Source organism: Otolemur garnettii, unplaced genomic scaffold, assembly GCF_000181295.1.
Source record: "Otolemur garnettii isolate 467f Iridium unplaced genomic scaffold, OtoGar3 scaffold00176, whole genome shotgun sequence".
NCBI lineage: Eukaryota > Metazoa > Chordata > Mammalia > Primates > Galagidae > Otolemur > Otolemur garnettii.
Window position 1 is genome coordinate 2,944,694 of NW_003852571.1, and position 16,306 is coordinate 2,960,999.

At 46.8% G+C, this 16,306-nt stretch overlaps 2 protein-coding genes across 5 annotated transcripts in view; one reads left to right on the plus strand and one right to left on the minus strand.

The window, feature by feature from the left end:
- AFG3L2 (AFG3 like matrix AAA peptidase subunit 2) overlaps positions 1-7,751 on the plus strand; it is a 52,676-nt gene extending 44,925 nt beyond the window's left edge. The window contains exon 17 of one of the 4 annotated variants that reach the window (XM_023519457.1): positions 6,577-7,392. In XM_023519457.1, coding sequence (XP_023375225.1) covers positions 6,577-6,795 — 219 coding nt within the window. In that variant the 3' untranslated portion in view covers positions 6,796-7,392. Of the gene's footprint in view, positions 1-6,576 lie in introns of all 4 variants that reach the window. The other 3 variants (XM_012811821.2, XM_023519456.1, XM_012811822.2) reach the window with 3 other exon arrangements.
- A 1,736-nt stretch (positions 7,752-9,487) lies between these two features.
- Positions 9,488-16,306, minus strand: part of TUBB6 (tubulin beta 6 class V) — a 14,533-nt gene continuing 7,714 nt past the window's right edge. The window contains exon 4 of the mRNA XM_003800473.3: positions 9,488-11,043. Within this exon, the coding sequence (XP_003800521.1) occupies positions 9,983-11,043 (1,061 nt within the window). The 3' untranslated portion in view covers positions 9,488-9,982. The remainder of the gene's footprint in view (positions 11,044-16,306) is intronic.

Consider the following 16,306-nt stretch of genomic DNA (forward strand, 5'->3'; position numbering starts at 1 on the left):
CATTCTTTTCAGAGTACAAACTCACTAGAAAATATAAATTTAGGTCTACTCTAATTTTTATATGTTATTTTTGCTAAAGAATGATGGCTTTTAGAATCTAATGGAATGCATTTATTAGAAGATAGTCCGATTAGGCTCGGCGCCTATAGCTCAACCAGCTAAGGCGCCAGCCACAAACACCTAAGGTGGTGGGTTCGAATCCCCAGCCTGGGCCCGCCAAACAACAATGACGGCTGCAACCAAAAAATGGCCAGGCGTTGTGGTGGGTGCCTGTGATCCCAGCTACTTGGGAGGCTGAGGCAGGAGACTTGCTTCAGCCCAGGAGTTGGAGGTTGCTGTGAGCTGTGGTGCCATGGCACTCTACCCAGGGGGATAGCTTGAGGCTCCATCTCAAAAAAAAAAGAAAGAAAAACAAATAAAAAGGACTTTATTTTTCCTTTCCTTTTTTTTTTTTTGCAGTTTTTGGCTGGGGCTGAGTTTGAACCTACCACCTCTGGCATATGGTGCTGGTGCCCTACTCCTTTTCTTGGGCAGCACCTGCTGCCCAACCTTTGCTTTTCTTTCTTTCTTTTTTTTTTGTAGAGACAGAGTCTCACTTTACTACCCTCAGTAGAGTGCCGTGGCAGCGTCACACAGCTCACAGCAACCTCCAACTCCTGGGGCTTAGGTGATTCTCTTCCCTAAGCCTCCCGAGTAGCTGGGACTACAGGTGCCTGCCACAACACCCGGCTATTTTTTTCTTGTGGTTTGGCCAGGGCTGGGTTTGAACTCACCACCCTCAGTATATGGGGTCGGCGCCCTACTCACTGAGCCACAGGTGCTGCCCCCTTTTCTTTCTTTCTTTTTTTTTTTTTTTTTTGAGACAGCCTGTTGCCCTGGGTAGAGTACTGTGATGTCAGTAGCTCACAGCAACCTCAAACTCTTGAGCGTGAGCAGTTCCCTTGTCTCAGCCTCCCAAGTAGCTGTGACTACAGGCACCCACTATGACCCCTGACTGCTTTTTCCATTTTTAGTAGAGATGAAGTCTCCATCTTGCTCAGGCTAGCCTCGAGCTCCTGAACTCAAGCAATCACTGCCTTGGCCTCACAGAGTGCTAGAATTACAGGCGTGAGCCATGGTCCTGACCTGAAAAGGCTTTTTATAAGGGATTGAGATACATAAAATCATATTCTTAGGTATGCTGTCAGTCATCATGTCGTCAGAGAAATCAGCTGTAAGGCTTGCACTAGGCAATTCCAGAAGAATCTGTGCCATCAGCTTACCAAGCGTGCAGTGAAACTGGAGAGAGACTAGTGTCCACAAAGCACTGGTGAGCATGCAGCAGGGGCTCTGAGAAAGGAAAGGTCATGTGTCCAGAGTGGTCTAAGAAGGCTTTATAGAAGATGGGTTGAATGGGCCTCTGAGGGATGATTAGGTCACAGTGAGTGAGGCACAGGGAGAGGAGCATGCCATCTAGAGCTGGAGGGTTGAAAGGTGGTTGCAGCACCAGGGCCTTTCATCATCATGCCATGTCGTGTTAGAGATGACCTGACCTAGCACCTTTGTTTCATAGGAGTCCTTAAAAAATATTGAGCAAAAAGTGACTAAAATTCCATTGCTTCAAAAGAAAGTATGGCATCAGCAAGCCAGCTTGGCTTTGATGGGAAGAGCAGACCAGATCAGACCTGTTGGGAGACATGAGCAGGCGCTTTTTAACAGCTTAGGTGGTACCTGCTGGGGTTGGCCAACGAAATAAAAAGGCAAAGGATTTACTGATTATACAGACAAGAAAAGAAAAGCCCTTGAATAGCTTGGAGGCCTCTCCTCAGGGTGCCAGTCAAGGGTGCAGGCCGTGCATTTGCAGGCTGTAAACAGGAACTTGGAAGAGCTCACTCTAGGTTACAACTTTGCAAGGCACAGAGGTATCAGCAGTGACTTGGGAGTAAGGATGTCACGAGCTCTCCATAGCTGGTCCAGTGGGTCTAGGAGATTTGTTGGGAAGAGAGTGGGTTAGTGTGATGAGGATTTCCAGGCGCTGACCGGGTGTTCCAGCTTCTTCTCTTCTTTGCTGCACACTGGAAGAAGAGCTCTTCTTGGGCCACACATTAAATAGACAAACACTAATGAAGCTGATGAGCAAAAAAGCCCATGCATAATTTTCACAGTTATCTGACACCACAGATAAGCAAAAAATATCAGGCCTCACATAATGTGCATGCATGTGGCTGTGGGCTACAGGTTGGATACCTCTGCAAGTTCTGGTCCATCACAGAAAATTAAACACAATTAAGAGTAGCATAGAGCCAGCCAGGAGAACGGTACTTTGACAAGAAGAGGTGGTAGAGGCTTTGTTTCTGAAACCAGGGTCTGCTAAAATCAGGCCTCTATTTGCTCTGCTGTGTGGAGTGAGGGTTTGTACAGACTGACATCTAGGGCCAGCTTCAGGATGACACGGTGACCAGTCAGCATCACCCACCTCCTTGTGTGCACTAGACACGTTCTGAGGGCCACTAACTTTTTAAAAACTGTTCAACTTCATGTAGTAGCTGCCATTATTATCCTGTTATTACAGTTTCAAACGAAGAAACTTACATAACAAGATCACATAACTTTGCTTAAGTGGCAGAGCCAGGAGGACCCCATGTCCTGTCCGTGGAGCCTTTGCCATTGACCCCCTAGCCCATGCTGTCTTGCCTGGCAGCCCTGTGGCTGCTGAGCACTGTCCAGTCTGCATTGAGAGATGCTGTGCATTGAGATGTCTCCCTGGTGTGGGAGGTCAAAGTACACATTGGTTTTTGAAGATTTAGTATGAACAAAGGAATGTAAACTATGTCAGTAATGTTATATCTCACATATGGATATAATATTTTGGATATATTGAGTTAAATAAAATGTATTGTTGAAATTTAAGTGGTTGCCCCCAGCTGTGTTACACACGTGTATATACGTGTGTGCAAATTGAGAATTAAAGATGGTCTAAGAGGGAGCCCTAAAGCTTTTATTTTTCTACATCTTATATATGCAGACAAACTGATTAAAAATTAATCAGCAGTATAGGATTCTGGTTTCTTAAAGAATCTTTATCTCTTAAACATAAAGACAAACATGGATAAAATGATAGGACATCTGAGATTTTCCTCCTGTCAGTGAGGGAGTCGATGAGACAAAAATAGCTCTATGTCTGTCGATCATTGTTGGTAGTGGTTACAGGAGGTTGGTTATCCATTCTTTCTACTTTTACAACTATTGAAATCTTCCCTAACAAAATTCTAAGTAAGGGGTTAGCAGAGGAACTAAGTCCAAGTTATGAGATCGGTTTATAACTTAAATGCTTCATTTTCTTTATGCTGGTCGGATGGCCTAACAGAGACACTGCTCTTTCTGTCTTCATACCATCACTCACCACCATGAACACATTGCCTTTCTTTTTTTTTTTAATTTCAGGTTAATGAGGGGGTACAAACAACCAGGTCACAGTATTTGAATGTATTACGCAGAGTCCATCTTGTAGTTCTATCTTGGACCCAAAAGGTGTGCCATAAACCCCTACATTATGCCTGTGAAGTAAGAGCACACCAACTCCCTCCTCTTCTTCTCCCCTCCCTCTCCTCCCCAACTTGAATTGAATTTTACCTCCTATGTGGGTGTGAATTAGCTCGTCTACTGACTTCATATTAGTATTGAGTACAATGGATACTTGCCATTCCATTCTTGTGATACTTTACTTGCACTTCAACTCCATACAGGTTAATACAAAAGCTGTGAAATCTCCCTCTGTTGTTACAGCTGAATAGGATTCCACAGTATTCATATACCACAGCTTATTAATCCATTCCTGAGTGATGGGCACTTGGCCATTGTAAACTGAGCTGTGATGAACAATCACATGTCTTATAAACACGTTTTTATAGTTTGCTAACATGCTGGGGGGTCAGGTTTGTGGGTCAGCTGCAACAAATGACTAGCACTTCAAGGTGCATGTTTTCATATACCAGTGGTTCCTAACCTTCCTAATGCCACAACCCTTAATATAGTTTCTCATGTTGTGGTGACCCCCACACGAAGAGCGGTGTCTCGGTTCCTAAGACCGTCAGAAATATGTGTTTTCCGAAGGTCTTAGGTGACCCCTGTGAAAGGGGAAAGGGTTGTTCAACGGCCAAAGGGGTTGTGACCCACAGGTTGAGAACCGCTTACAGACCTTCCTGGCTTTGTTTTCTATCTCTGCCCTTGTTTGTCTTTTTTTTTCAATTAACTTTTTAAATTTACTTACCACCCACCCAATTTCCATCTTTTCTTCCACTCTGCCCCCACTTTTTATTACTTTATTTTGCATCCATGGGCAGCGCCTGTGGCTCAGTGACTAGGGCGCCAACCCCATATACCGAGGGTGGTGGGTTCAAACCCGGCCCTGGCCAAACCGCAACAAAAAAATACAGCCGGGCATTGTGGTGGGTGCCTGTAGTCCCAGCTACTCGAGTTGTGATGCCACGACACTCTACTGAGGGTGACAAAGTGAGATTCTGTCTCAAAAAAAAAAAAAATTATTTTGCATCCTTCAAGAATTTCTTTATGTATATGTATATGCACAGTTAAAAGAGAAATTTTAGATTCAGCGCTCATAGCACAGTGGTTACAGCTCCAGCCACATACACTGGGGCTGGTGGGTTTTAACCGGGCCCAGGACTGCTAAACAACAACTACAACAAAAAAAATAGCCGGATGTTGTGGCAGGTGCCTGTAGTCCCAGCTATTTGGGAGGCTGAGGCAAGAGGAAGGTTGCTGTGAGCTGTGACACCATGGCACTCTACCCAGGGTGACACTTGAGACTCTGTCTCAAAAAAGAAAAAAGAAAAGAAATTTTAGACAAAGTAAATGTAACAATTTATTTACATAAAGAATGGTTCATGAATCAGGCATCTCCATCCAGCACATAAGCAGTGAGTTTTCATTGGTTGAGCACAGAAGCAAAGAAACTACAGTTTTGAGTAGCTTAATGATGGGGTATGTTCTGAGAAATTTCTGTTAAATGCTGCCATTGTTGTATGCATATCAGACTGTACCACACAGACCTAGATAGGACGGCACACTGACGTCCAGGCTGCAGACCTGTACAGCATCTCTTTGCACTGAATGCTGTTGGCAGCTGTGCACAGTGGTATCTAAACATAGAAACGGTGCAGTAAAAACACAGTATTGGGCATGGTGGCTCATGCCTGTAATCCTAGCACTCTGAGAGGGTGAGGTGAGGCCAGGAGTTCTAGACTAGCCTGGGCAAAAAGCAAGACCTCATCTCCATAAAATTTTTTTTAAAAACTAACTGTGCTGAGTGCGGTGGCTCATGCCTCTATGATCCTAGCACTCTGGGAGGCTGAGGCAAGTAGATTGCCTGAGCTCAGGAGTTGGTGACCAGCCTGAGCAAGAGCAAGACCCCATCTCTAAAAACAGCCAGACATTGTGGTGGCCGCCGGCAGCCCCAGCTACTTGGATGACTGAGGCAAGAGAATCACTTGAGCCCAAGAATTTAAAGTTGCTGTGAGCTGTGTTGCCATGGCACTCTACCAGGGCAGCAAAGCCAGACTCTGTCTCCAAAAAATAAATAAATGCCTAAGTAAGGATAAAAAATAAAATAAAAATCAGCCAGACATGGTGGCCTTCTATGCCTGTAGTCCCAACTACTCAAGAGGCTGAAAGGCAAGAGGATCACTTGAGGCGAGAGCTGGCGGCTGCAGTGTGCTGTGCAGACAGCATTGCACTGTAGCATGGACAAGAGACCCTACGTCAACAAACAATGGTATTATATTATAGGACCACTGTTGTATGTGATCTGTACCTGTTAATGCTAGGTACTTGGCTTATTTGAGTATGGTTCCGTGGAAGGCCCCAAGTTATATTACCAGTTGGCTAGTTGAAGCTTGGTTTAAAATCAATTAGTTATAAGGGACAATTCTAATAAGACAAGTGCCAGTTTGCTTATATGAAAGTTTCTAAGTATAGAAGCAACCCCAGGCTAATGGACTCCAGCTTATTTTGCTTTAATAGCACATAAAAATATATAGTGGCCTCAGTAAATTGACCACTCAAGGGGCTGTAACAAACCGTCAACATGGAGGTGGTCAACTAGGACCACTATACTGATGCATACATGTGGTACATGTCCCATTAATGAAAGTTAGGTCAGCTTAAGGAGGTAGTCAGTAGAGGGGATTGGTCAGCTATGGAGGCTCTACTGTATATTCTTCTCACCTCTTAACAAGCAAATGCAACATACTGTACACATGTACCTACGGTTTTCTCATTGAAATACATGTCTCCAAGGTGTATCTCAAACAGCTTCCTCGCTCTTCATTACAGGTGCACACTTACTGTGTAGATGTGCGTTGTATGAACATGTGTCCAGGCCTTCCCTTACTGATGGATAGTTGTTGTTTCCAGTAATTTGTGCATCTTACTCAAAAATTATGTGACCTTAATGTCTGAGACATCTTTTTCAGAGATCTTAAGTCCTTTTTTGGAAGGGGGTCATTTAGAAATAAAAACACTTACTTTTGAATGGACTTTGCTAAGTAACAGTATTTAATGGAAGTTTTCGTATTTCAGGTTGCTCTTCTATTGTTAGAAAAAGAAGTATTAGATAAGAATGATATGGTTGAACTTTTGGGCCCCAGACCATTTGCGGAAAAATCTACTTATGAAGAATTTGTGGAAGGGACAGGCAGCCTGGATGAGGACACCTCACTTCCAGAAGGCCTTAAGGACTGGAACAAAGAGCGGGAGAAGGAGAAAGAGGAGCCCCCAGGGGAGAAAGTTGCCAACTAGATCCAAGGAGGGCAGCTGCTCTAGCCTGTCCTGCTGACTTCAGTTTGCACACATGTCCTGGCTTTCAGAAGAGTGAGAGCGCTGCTAGGTGGTTTTTAGCCAACCCAGATGACCTGATGGGGAGAGGAGTCCTTGACTCTCAGCCTTGGAAGTCACAGAAGGATGGCAGGGGACGTTCCAAGGTCCCAAGGAAGACTCACAGTGTCCACAGTCTCGCTGGGCTCCCAGATGGCAGCTGGAACGGTAGAGCCCAGCACCAGGAAGGCTGGTCCCTGTGGCCTGGGTGGAGGTGTGAGGACAAGTCAGGGACGTGGACTCCCACCAGTGTGGGAGGGCGTTTTTCTCTTTTCATCACCCACTCGTTGTTGCTATTCTCTTCAGTTTCCCTCTGCAAATGGGCTGTGAATTAAATCAGAGTCTGGATAAGAATGTTTTAATTTGACTTAATATTTTAAAGATCAAATCCAGATCACTTGTTGCTGTCTTAATGGTTTTCTACAGAGAGCTGTAACATATTTAAACATGAATGTATTGTGTAAATATGGCTTCTTTACATCAAAAATAAAATGTAAACACTGTGCTTTTTTTCTGAACACACAAAGGATCTCTGTGTTGGGGGTTCTTGGAGAAAAGGTGAAGACATTAAGTATTCTTGCTTTATAGAGTGGACTCCTTCAAAATCTCTGTCTCACAGGCTCTCCGCTCCCACAGAGGAGTATTGTGGATTTGTGTATCCTGTGGTGGCTCACTGAGCTAGAACAGAAAGTATGTCAGCCCTGAGTTGTCACAAGAGTCTATGATGGTTTAGGTCCTTAAGAGATCTGTTGTGACCAACATCTGGTCACAAAGTTTCTTAGTGGGCCTGGCAGGCTGTGCTGTGTCACCTGGATATCAAAAAAGGGACAATGGGGCCAAGCACCGTGGCTCACGCCTCTAATCCTGCACTCTGGAAGGCAGAGGCAGGTGGATCACCTGAGCTCAAGAGTTTAAGACCAGCCTGAGCAAGAGTGAGACCTCCGTCTCTTAAAAATAGAAAAACCGAGGCAAGAAAGCCCAGAGTTGGTGGTTGCTTTGAGCTCTGATGCCACACCACTCTATCCAGGGCGACAGCAGGACTGAACTAGTGAGCCCCCCCTGGGGCCCCTGTGCATCTTGGAAGTGGTCAGAGTGTGAGCTGCTCCTATTCTCTACAAGAAAGAGGCTGCATGGGGTTCCAGAAGGGCGGGGGCCTGCAGTGTTGCAAACCAAATAAAACCCTTAGGAATTTGCTGCGTTCACCTGGACGTGGAAGTGCCGGATGTACTTGTTATTTTTAAATACTTTTTGAGCAGTCTCCTTTGATGTTATTCCAACTTGTGTATTGTTGACTGCTGGGCCAGTCCCCTGTCCTGTGGCCACTCTGCCGCAAGCCAAACATGATACCGCTACCTCAGGGGCCACCGCAGCAGCCGCTGGAACTCCACAGACTCTCGTCCAAGGCAGTGCCACCTCGGCACTGCCTCCACCTGCATCTCCTTTGGGCCTGGGGACCCCAGGAGTGACATGCTGAGCACCTTTCCTCACGGGGTGCTTGAGGGAGGTGGCTTTTAAGCAGTTGGTGCTAGTCAGTAAGACTCAGCTGTAGGGTGCTTAGTGGGCCTTTTCCATACAGACAGCAGATGACAAGGGGACATTCTATGCACCCTGTCCCCCACACTGTAGGAGGTGCCTGCAGGGTGTTGGCGGGGGCTGAGGGAGGGGCCCCTGCAGGTCAGGCTGGATTCAGGGTATGTAACAGTTGCCCGTAGATGGCCGGTCAGACAGTACCCACATCACCCTGCGTTTTCTGTGAGGTAAGCCTCATTCAGGCTCTGAGTCTTTCATGGGCTGCCAGTGTGGAATAAGGCTACTCCGTCCTGCCCTGGTGTCCTAGTCTGGACAAGGAGGGGTGAGGTAGAGCCTGTTCCCTAAGGTCCAGCTGAGCATATTTCCAGGCTAGGTGAGGGTGGTGAGCTGGTAGGGTTTATTTTTCACTGTAGTCTCACAAGTAGGTCAGATTTTTGTAAAATAGTATCTGTGCCCAACTCAAGCCATGCTGCTGTGTTTATTGCGTACAAAACAGTCACTCAATGAATGTCAAGCTGGGGTCACAGAGTACAGGTACTGGTCACACCCTGGGCAGCCCTAGCCCTTGGGGCTCCAGACAACACAGACGCATTTGTCTCTGTCCCACCCAGACAGGTCAGAAGGCTGCACCCAGTGTGATTGTCAAGACCCAGAGGGGCAAAGCAGGAGGTTGACACTAGTGTGTGACACTCCCATGCTGAGGGCTGGAGCAGTCACATGTTTATAACCAATCTCAAGGGGGCAGGAAGAAGCAAGACTGGAACATTGAGAACAGCAAGCTCCATACCAGTGACTGGGCAGCTAACCTGACTTTGAGATCTACAAAGCGGTGGCGACAGGTTACAACAGAAAGGGGCTCTCCACCATTCATGCCAGGCCCAGCTGCCACACCACGGCTTTGTCTGAAAGACTGAACTGCATCACTTGTGGCTACTCTGGCCAAAAGGGTAGGTATCCCCAGCCTAGGGCCTGACTTGGCCAGATGACAGACCGCTGACTCTGGGAAGGACTGGATGGCTGCCAGGGGGCAGGAGGGCATGTGTAGCGCTCTCACTGCTTTCAGGCCCCGGAACGTTTTGGTTGTCCCCAAACCTCCAGTAAAGCCTCCAGTTTAAGAAGAGCCCTTCCCTCTGCTCTTCTAGTGATGGGATTGGGAGGGTGGTCAGCCCAAGAGATCAGTGACCAGGGTCCCACAAGCACAGGGCTGGAAGACACAAAGGCATGGGTTTAGTATTTTATTATGAATTGTTATCTCAAAGTTCCATGCTGCACACTCGGCACTGTGGCGCTGCAGGTGTTGGGTAGGGGTGAACGCCCTGCTAATGCTCAGACGCCGTGAGCATGTGGAGGGCACCAGTGATGCTTTAGCCTGCTTTCCAGTCCTCTAGTAGGAAATCTGTGTAGTCTGCGCTTCTGATGGGGTGGAACTCTACTATTTTATTTTCTTTGTTCCAGGTGACTGTTAGCCCCACACTGTTGTATTAGTGAGGGCCTGGACCCAGGGCTTCAGCCCAGTGCCCACTCAGGCCACAGGCTTGAGACAGAACATCTGCATTTCCTCATCTGAGCTAGGGATGCTCCTCTATTCATCGAGCTCCTCTTCGTCCTGGAAAGCTTCTTCCCTGTCGTTGGCTGTGGCGTCCTGGTACTGCTGGTACTCGGACACCAGGTCATTCATGTTGCTCTCAGCCTCAGTGAACTCCATCTCGTCCATGCCCTCGCCTGTAAACCAGTGCAGGAAGGCCTTGCGCCGGAACATGGCGGAGAACTGCTCCGAGATGCGCTTGAACAGCTCCTGGATGGCCGTGCTGTTGCCAATGAAGGTAGACGCCATCTTCAGGCCACGGGGTGGGATGTCACACACGGCCACCTTGACGTTGTTGGGAATCCACTCCACGAAGTAGCTGCTGTTCTTGTTCTGGATGGCTAGCATCTGCTCGTCCACCTCCTTCATGGACATGGGGCCTCGGAAGACGGTGGCCACCGTCAGGTAGCGGCCGTGGCGCGGGTCGCAGGCGGCCATCATGTTCTTGGCGTCGAACATCTGCTGGGTGAGCTCCGGCACCGTGAGTGCGCGGTACTGCTGGCTGCCCCGGCTGGTGAGCGGCGCGAAGCCCGGCATGAAGAAGTGCAGGCGCGGGAAGGGCACCATGTTCACCGCCAGCTTGCGCAGGTCGGCGTTGAGCTGACCTGGGAAGCGCAGGGAGGTGGTGACCCCGCTCATGGTGGCCGACACCAGGTGGTTGAGGTCCCCGTAGGTGGGCGTGGTCAGCTTGAGCGTGCGGAAGCAGATGTCGTAGAGCGCCTCGTTGTCGATGCAGTAGGTCTCGTCCGTGTTCTCCACCAGCTGGTGCACGGACAGGGTGGCGTTGTAGGGCTCCACCACCGTGTCCGACACCTTGGGCGAGGGCATGACGCTGAAGGTGTTCATGATGCGGTCGGGGAACTCCTCGCGGATCTTGCTGATAAGCAGCGTGCCCATGCCCGAGCCCGTGCCGCCGCCCAGCGAGTGCGTCAGCTGGAAGCCCTGCAGGCAGTCGCAGTGCTCAGCCTCCTTCCGCACCACGTCCAGGACAGCCTCCACCAACTCTGCGCCCTCTGTGTAGTGGCCCTTTGCCCAATTGTTCCCTGCACCTGTTTGGCCTGCAACAGAGCAAGAGTTGGCGCCAGTCACTGCCAGCACTTGTGTGTGACACTATGAGAGGGAGGGGGTCCTGGACCCGGGCATCCCCCAACGCTACCCCGGCAGGTGGGTCAGAAGAACTTCTGTAGACAAGTCAAAATACCTACGAATTTTAAAGCTGCATTTGCACTTTGATCTGGTAATTTCATTTTTTTTTTTTTCTTTTTGAGACAGATTCTCACTTTGTTGGCCTGGGTAAAGTGCAGTGATATCATACCTCACAGCAACCTCAAACTCATGGGCTTAAGTGATCCTCTTGCCTCAGCCTCCCCAGTAGCTGGGACTACAGGCATCCACCACAACGCCCAGCTAATTTTTCTATTTTTAGTAGAGGTGGTGTCTGGCTCTTGCTCAGGCTAGCCTCAAACTCCTGAGCTCAAGTGATCCAACCGTCTCACATCTGGGATTACAGGTGTGAGCCACTGTGCCCGCCCTTCATTCTTATTCTTAAACAGGTAATTCTTAGACATAGTGAGATTCAAAGGGAACAAAAAGTGTACATTAAAAAATAAGTTACCTTCCCAACTCTTGAGCTTTCTCAATTTTGTGCTATTTATACAAATATCTTCTTTTCAAAAGAATCATACTTTTCCATGTTAACGGAGTCCCTCAGCTCTCATCCAGAATCACTGTTGCAGAAGGTTCTGAGAACTAGTCTGCTCCTGTTCTGAAACACTCACAGGAAATGATTCCTGCCCTCAAGGTGTTTCCAGTCTAGCTGCAGAGAGGAGCACCTGAAAGGTTTCTGTATTTTACCTAGAGTCGAAGTAACTGGAAAGAGATCTACTTAGTCTGGCTTTACAATGGTGCATTTTGGCCAACAGGCTTATTTACACCTTACTTTACAGAAGAAATTTTTTTTTTTTGCAGTTTTTGGCCGGGGCTGATTTTGAACCCGCCACCTCCGGCATATGGGGCTGGCGCCCTACTCCTTTGAGCCACAGGTGCTGCCCCACAGAAGAAATTTTTAACCTGAAAGACTGGCTCTTAAATTTAAAATCCTACTTTTCAGTTTGTCTCATTATAAGAGATAACATTTGTTGAAGGTGTAACAATTACAGGCCTGCATTGCACCTTAAAACAGCCAGGAAAGCAGAGAAGAGGGGGTTATTTTAGTTCTTTTCTGGACACTGCAAACAAAATTCCTGTCACACAGTGGCCTTCACACATTATTGCTGTGAACATTCATTTTTAAGTTGATACCTAATTATTCTTCATAAATTCAAATAGTTGTAAGTAATAGAAATTTAATTTCTAAAAATTAAACACTACAAATCCCTTATCCTATAGAATCAATATAAAGTCAGAAATAAATCCAATAAGTTGAAACTGATTGTTTTTAAATTCCTATGACTATAAGGTCCTAAAAAATGTTATGTATTTTTCAATTGCTCATTTTTCCAAGGGTGACTATTAAATACTGGCAGGATAGAACAAGGCTTGGCATCAATTCTATTCCTCTTTCTTATTTTCACATATGTACTGAGAAATCCTGTCTATACAGGTTTGTAAAGAGAATGACATTCTACATCTCATACAGTTTTTTCATCTTCAGTTATATACCAAAAATCAAATAGTGATCAAAAAATATTTCTAACTCAGTTTTGTGGAAAGCAGAACTGGAAACAACCGGACTTGCAAAATAATGTGTCACTTCATTTTACATCAGTCATTCATTTCTTGTTTCTGGAAGTACACCCAAAGGGGCACCAAGGCTGACTTGCTGGCCTGGGTGTGGCTGTGTGTACCTCTGATGCCAGCACAGTCCCAGCTACTTGGGAAGCTGAGGCAGAAGCTTCGCTTGAACCCATGAGTTTGAGGCTGCTGTGAGCTAAGGTAACACCACAGCACTCAGCCTGGGCAATGGAGTGAGACTCTTGTCTTCTAAAATAAAAATTAAAAAATGAAATAAATAAATAAAAATAGAAAAACTAGCTAGGCATTGTGGTAGGTGCCCGTAATCCCAGCTACTCAGGAAGCTGAGGCAGGAGGATCTTGTGAGCCTCCTGAGAATGTGAGGCTGACACTACTGCACTTTACCTAGGGCAACATAGTGACACTCTGTCTCAAGCAAAAAATAAAATTAGCTGAGGAGTTTGTAATAGTAAAGAAAAAGTGAAACAACCTGAATGTCTCTGTTAATAGCAGTGATTAAATAAATCCATGCCAGTCTGTTTCTGTGCAAAAGAATGCTGATGTGAGCCATCAGTGAGCGCCAGGCAGCTCTGGGTCCAAAATGGAAAGATTTTTCAAAATACACTGCTGAGAGGAGAAAATGCACTGAAAAGTTGTATAGTTGGCAGGGGCATGTGTGTCAGTGTGTGTCTGCTTGTATGTGAGTAGAATACTACCACAGTCCCATCTAAAAGGCATGGATGTAAGAACCCACCTGGGGGGAAGGAGATGAATTTGTAATTTGTGCTTTCTGGTCCCTTTTGAATCCTGTACCGTGAAAATGCTTTAGCTAGCTTGCTAGCAAAAAGCAAACAATTTAACTTTATTGACACATTTAAAAATGCAATTAAGGGCCCGGTGCCTATAGCTAAGGCACCACCCACATACACTAGAGCTGGTGGGTTGGAATCCAGCCCCGGCCAGCCAAACAACAATGACAACTACAACCAAAAAAAAAAAAAAAAAAATAGCCAGGTGTTGTGGCGGGCGCCTGTAGTCCCAGCTACTTGGGAGGCTGAGGCAAGAGAATCGCTTAAGCCCAAGAGTTAGAGGTTGCTGTGAGCTGTGACGTCACGGCATTCTACCAAGAGCAACATAGTGAGACTCTTGTCTCAAAAAAATAAAAATAAAATAAAATAAATACAATTAAGAAAGAACATGTTGTCTCCGAAGGATGGAGTCAGGTTAATTCAGTTTCAACATCATATATTGCTTATAAATTTTTTTTTTTTGGAAGACAGTCTCACTATATCGCCTTGGGTAGAGTGCCATGACGTCACAGCTCACAGCAACCTCCAGCTCTTGGGCTTAAGTGATTCTCTTGCCTTAGCCTCCCGAGTAGCTGGAACTACAGGCGCCTGCCACAATGCCTGGCCATTCTTTGTTGGTGTTGTCGTTGTTTAGCTGGCCTAGGCTGGGTTTGAACCTGCCAGCCTTGGTGTTACATGGCTGGTACCGTAATCACTGTGCTATGGGCACCAAGCCTGCTTATAAAATTTTAACCAAAACATACTTTATGATACTGAAGGAGAAATTAAAATTTGAAAACATGCCTTTGAGAAATTACTTTCAGTGACATCAGTAAGTGGGAATTACTAAATGATGACACACATGGGAATGTACAGGGACTCTCTTGAAGGATGTCTAGGGTAAGGAGCTTTTCAAAAGGCTGCAGAGTGGCCCCTGCAGCGAGAACTCAGCTCCCAAAGACACACCGGACTATGTGTCCCACCCAGGTGCTTTAAGGCTCCTAGTGCACACCCCCCTCCTCCAGCCCCGAGGATGAACCCTAAGTGATCCACATTTGTTTTAGCCTTGAGAAGGTTAAACACACTAGATACCGTACACTGCAGTTTCCAGAGAGCAGAGGCAGTACTTGTCTGCAGCCCCAGGCTCATCAGTCAGAAGAGAGCACGGACTCTCCCACTGCCTCTGCTCCATGTGGTCTGTTAGAGGCACCAAGGTCACTGGCAAGGCAAGCCCTTGGCTCCATAGGGGCCATGCTTGCAGCATGCCTTGTGGGCACTCGGCCCTCTAAGTGGCTGCTCCCTTGTTGGGTTTCGCACAAGCCCTACACAATGCCCAGGCGGGGTTGCTGTCTCTTATGGAGACAGAGGTTCTCTTCCTGCCCAGCTGCAGGCACTGCCCCATGACATATGCCCAGCCACTTTCTCTTAGCAGACTCCAAAATGTTCATTGCCCACCACATACACCCAGGAGGCAGCAGCCTGGCCAGACTGCAGCACTGGCATGGGAAGGACTGATTCTAGTCGGCTTGGGGCTCTCCTTGTCCATGGAGGTCATGCACAACCACTGCACCTGTACACAAGGAGAGGCCGTGAGTACAGCGCTCAAAGTCTGAAACTTCATGTGTGCGGCAGAAGACAACACTGAAAACAGCAGGAGGCTCTGGACAGACAGCACACCCAGTCAGTCAGATTCCAGCTGGTTCTAAGTGTACACTAGACTCGAGCATTTGGCTTTCTCAGTGTGATTAGCTGGAAGGTTTGTACTGCTCTTGACTAAAGTAGGAAGCTGGTAGCTTCTGAAAATATTTTGCTGCTGTCTCATAGCAACAGATGTTCCCAGTTAAATATTTGGGGATCATGAATTGAACATCTTCTATAATGATACGTTGTGACATTCATCAGTGACTCTGGACTATAACACCAGGCAGCCGGGCTGAGGCTGCAGCAGGCCAGGGCCTCCTAGTCCAGGTCCCACTAGTGACAGAGTATTAGCTCTGAGAGCTCCCTGCCTCCTTGTCAGCCCTGAATCCAGAAGAAAAGGTTACAAATACAGAAACAGGTTTAAACAAAGTTGACCTTTCTGGTGTTTCGTTTTTCCCCACAAACTCTCCAATAATCTAAAAGCACAACTGCTATGCAACTAGCAACTCACTAAGGGAAAGTTTTTTAAAAGTCTATTCATGTTCAGAACACAAGTGTAGATAACTTTCACTTCTAAAATTATACATTATTGGGCAGGCACAGTGGCTCATGCCTGTGATCCTAGCATCCTGGGAGGCTGAGGTGGGTGGATTGCTTGAGTTCAGGAGTTCTAGACCAGCCTGAGCAAGAGTCTGTCTCTACTAAAAATAGAAAAATGACTCACACCTCTACAGGGCACAGAGTGAGACTCTGTCTCAAAAATTAAAGAAAGAGAAAGATAGAAAATTACACATTACTAATTTGAGTATTTATTTTTATTTTATGTTTTTGAAACAAGAGTCTCACTTCATCACTTCCTAGGCTCATGTGATCCTCTTGCCTCAGGCTCCCGAGTAGCTGGGACTGTAGGCACCAGCCACAGCACCTGGCTATTTTTGTTGTTGTTGCAGTTGTCATTGTTGTTTAGCTAACCTGGGTTAAGTTTGAACCTGCCAGCCTCAGTGCATGTGGCCGGTGCCGTAACCACTGTGCTACAGGTGCCAAGTCACAATTCACATTTCTTTTTTTTTTTTTTTTTGAGACAGAGCCTCAAGCTGTCCCCCTGCGTAGAGTTCCGTGGCATTACAGCTCACAGCAACCTCCAACTCCTGGGCTCAAG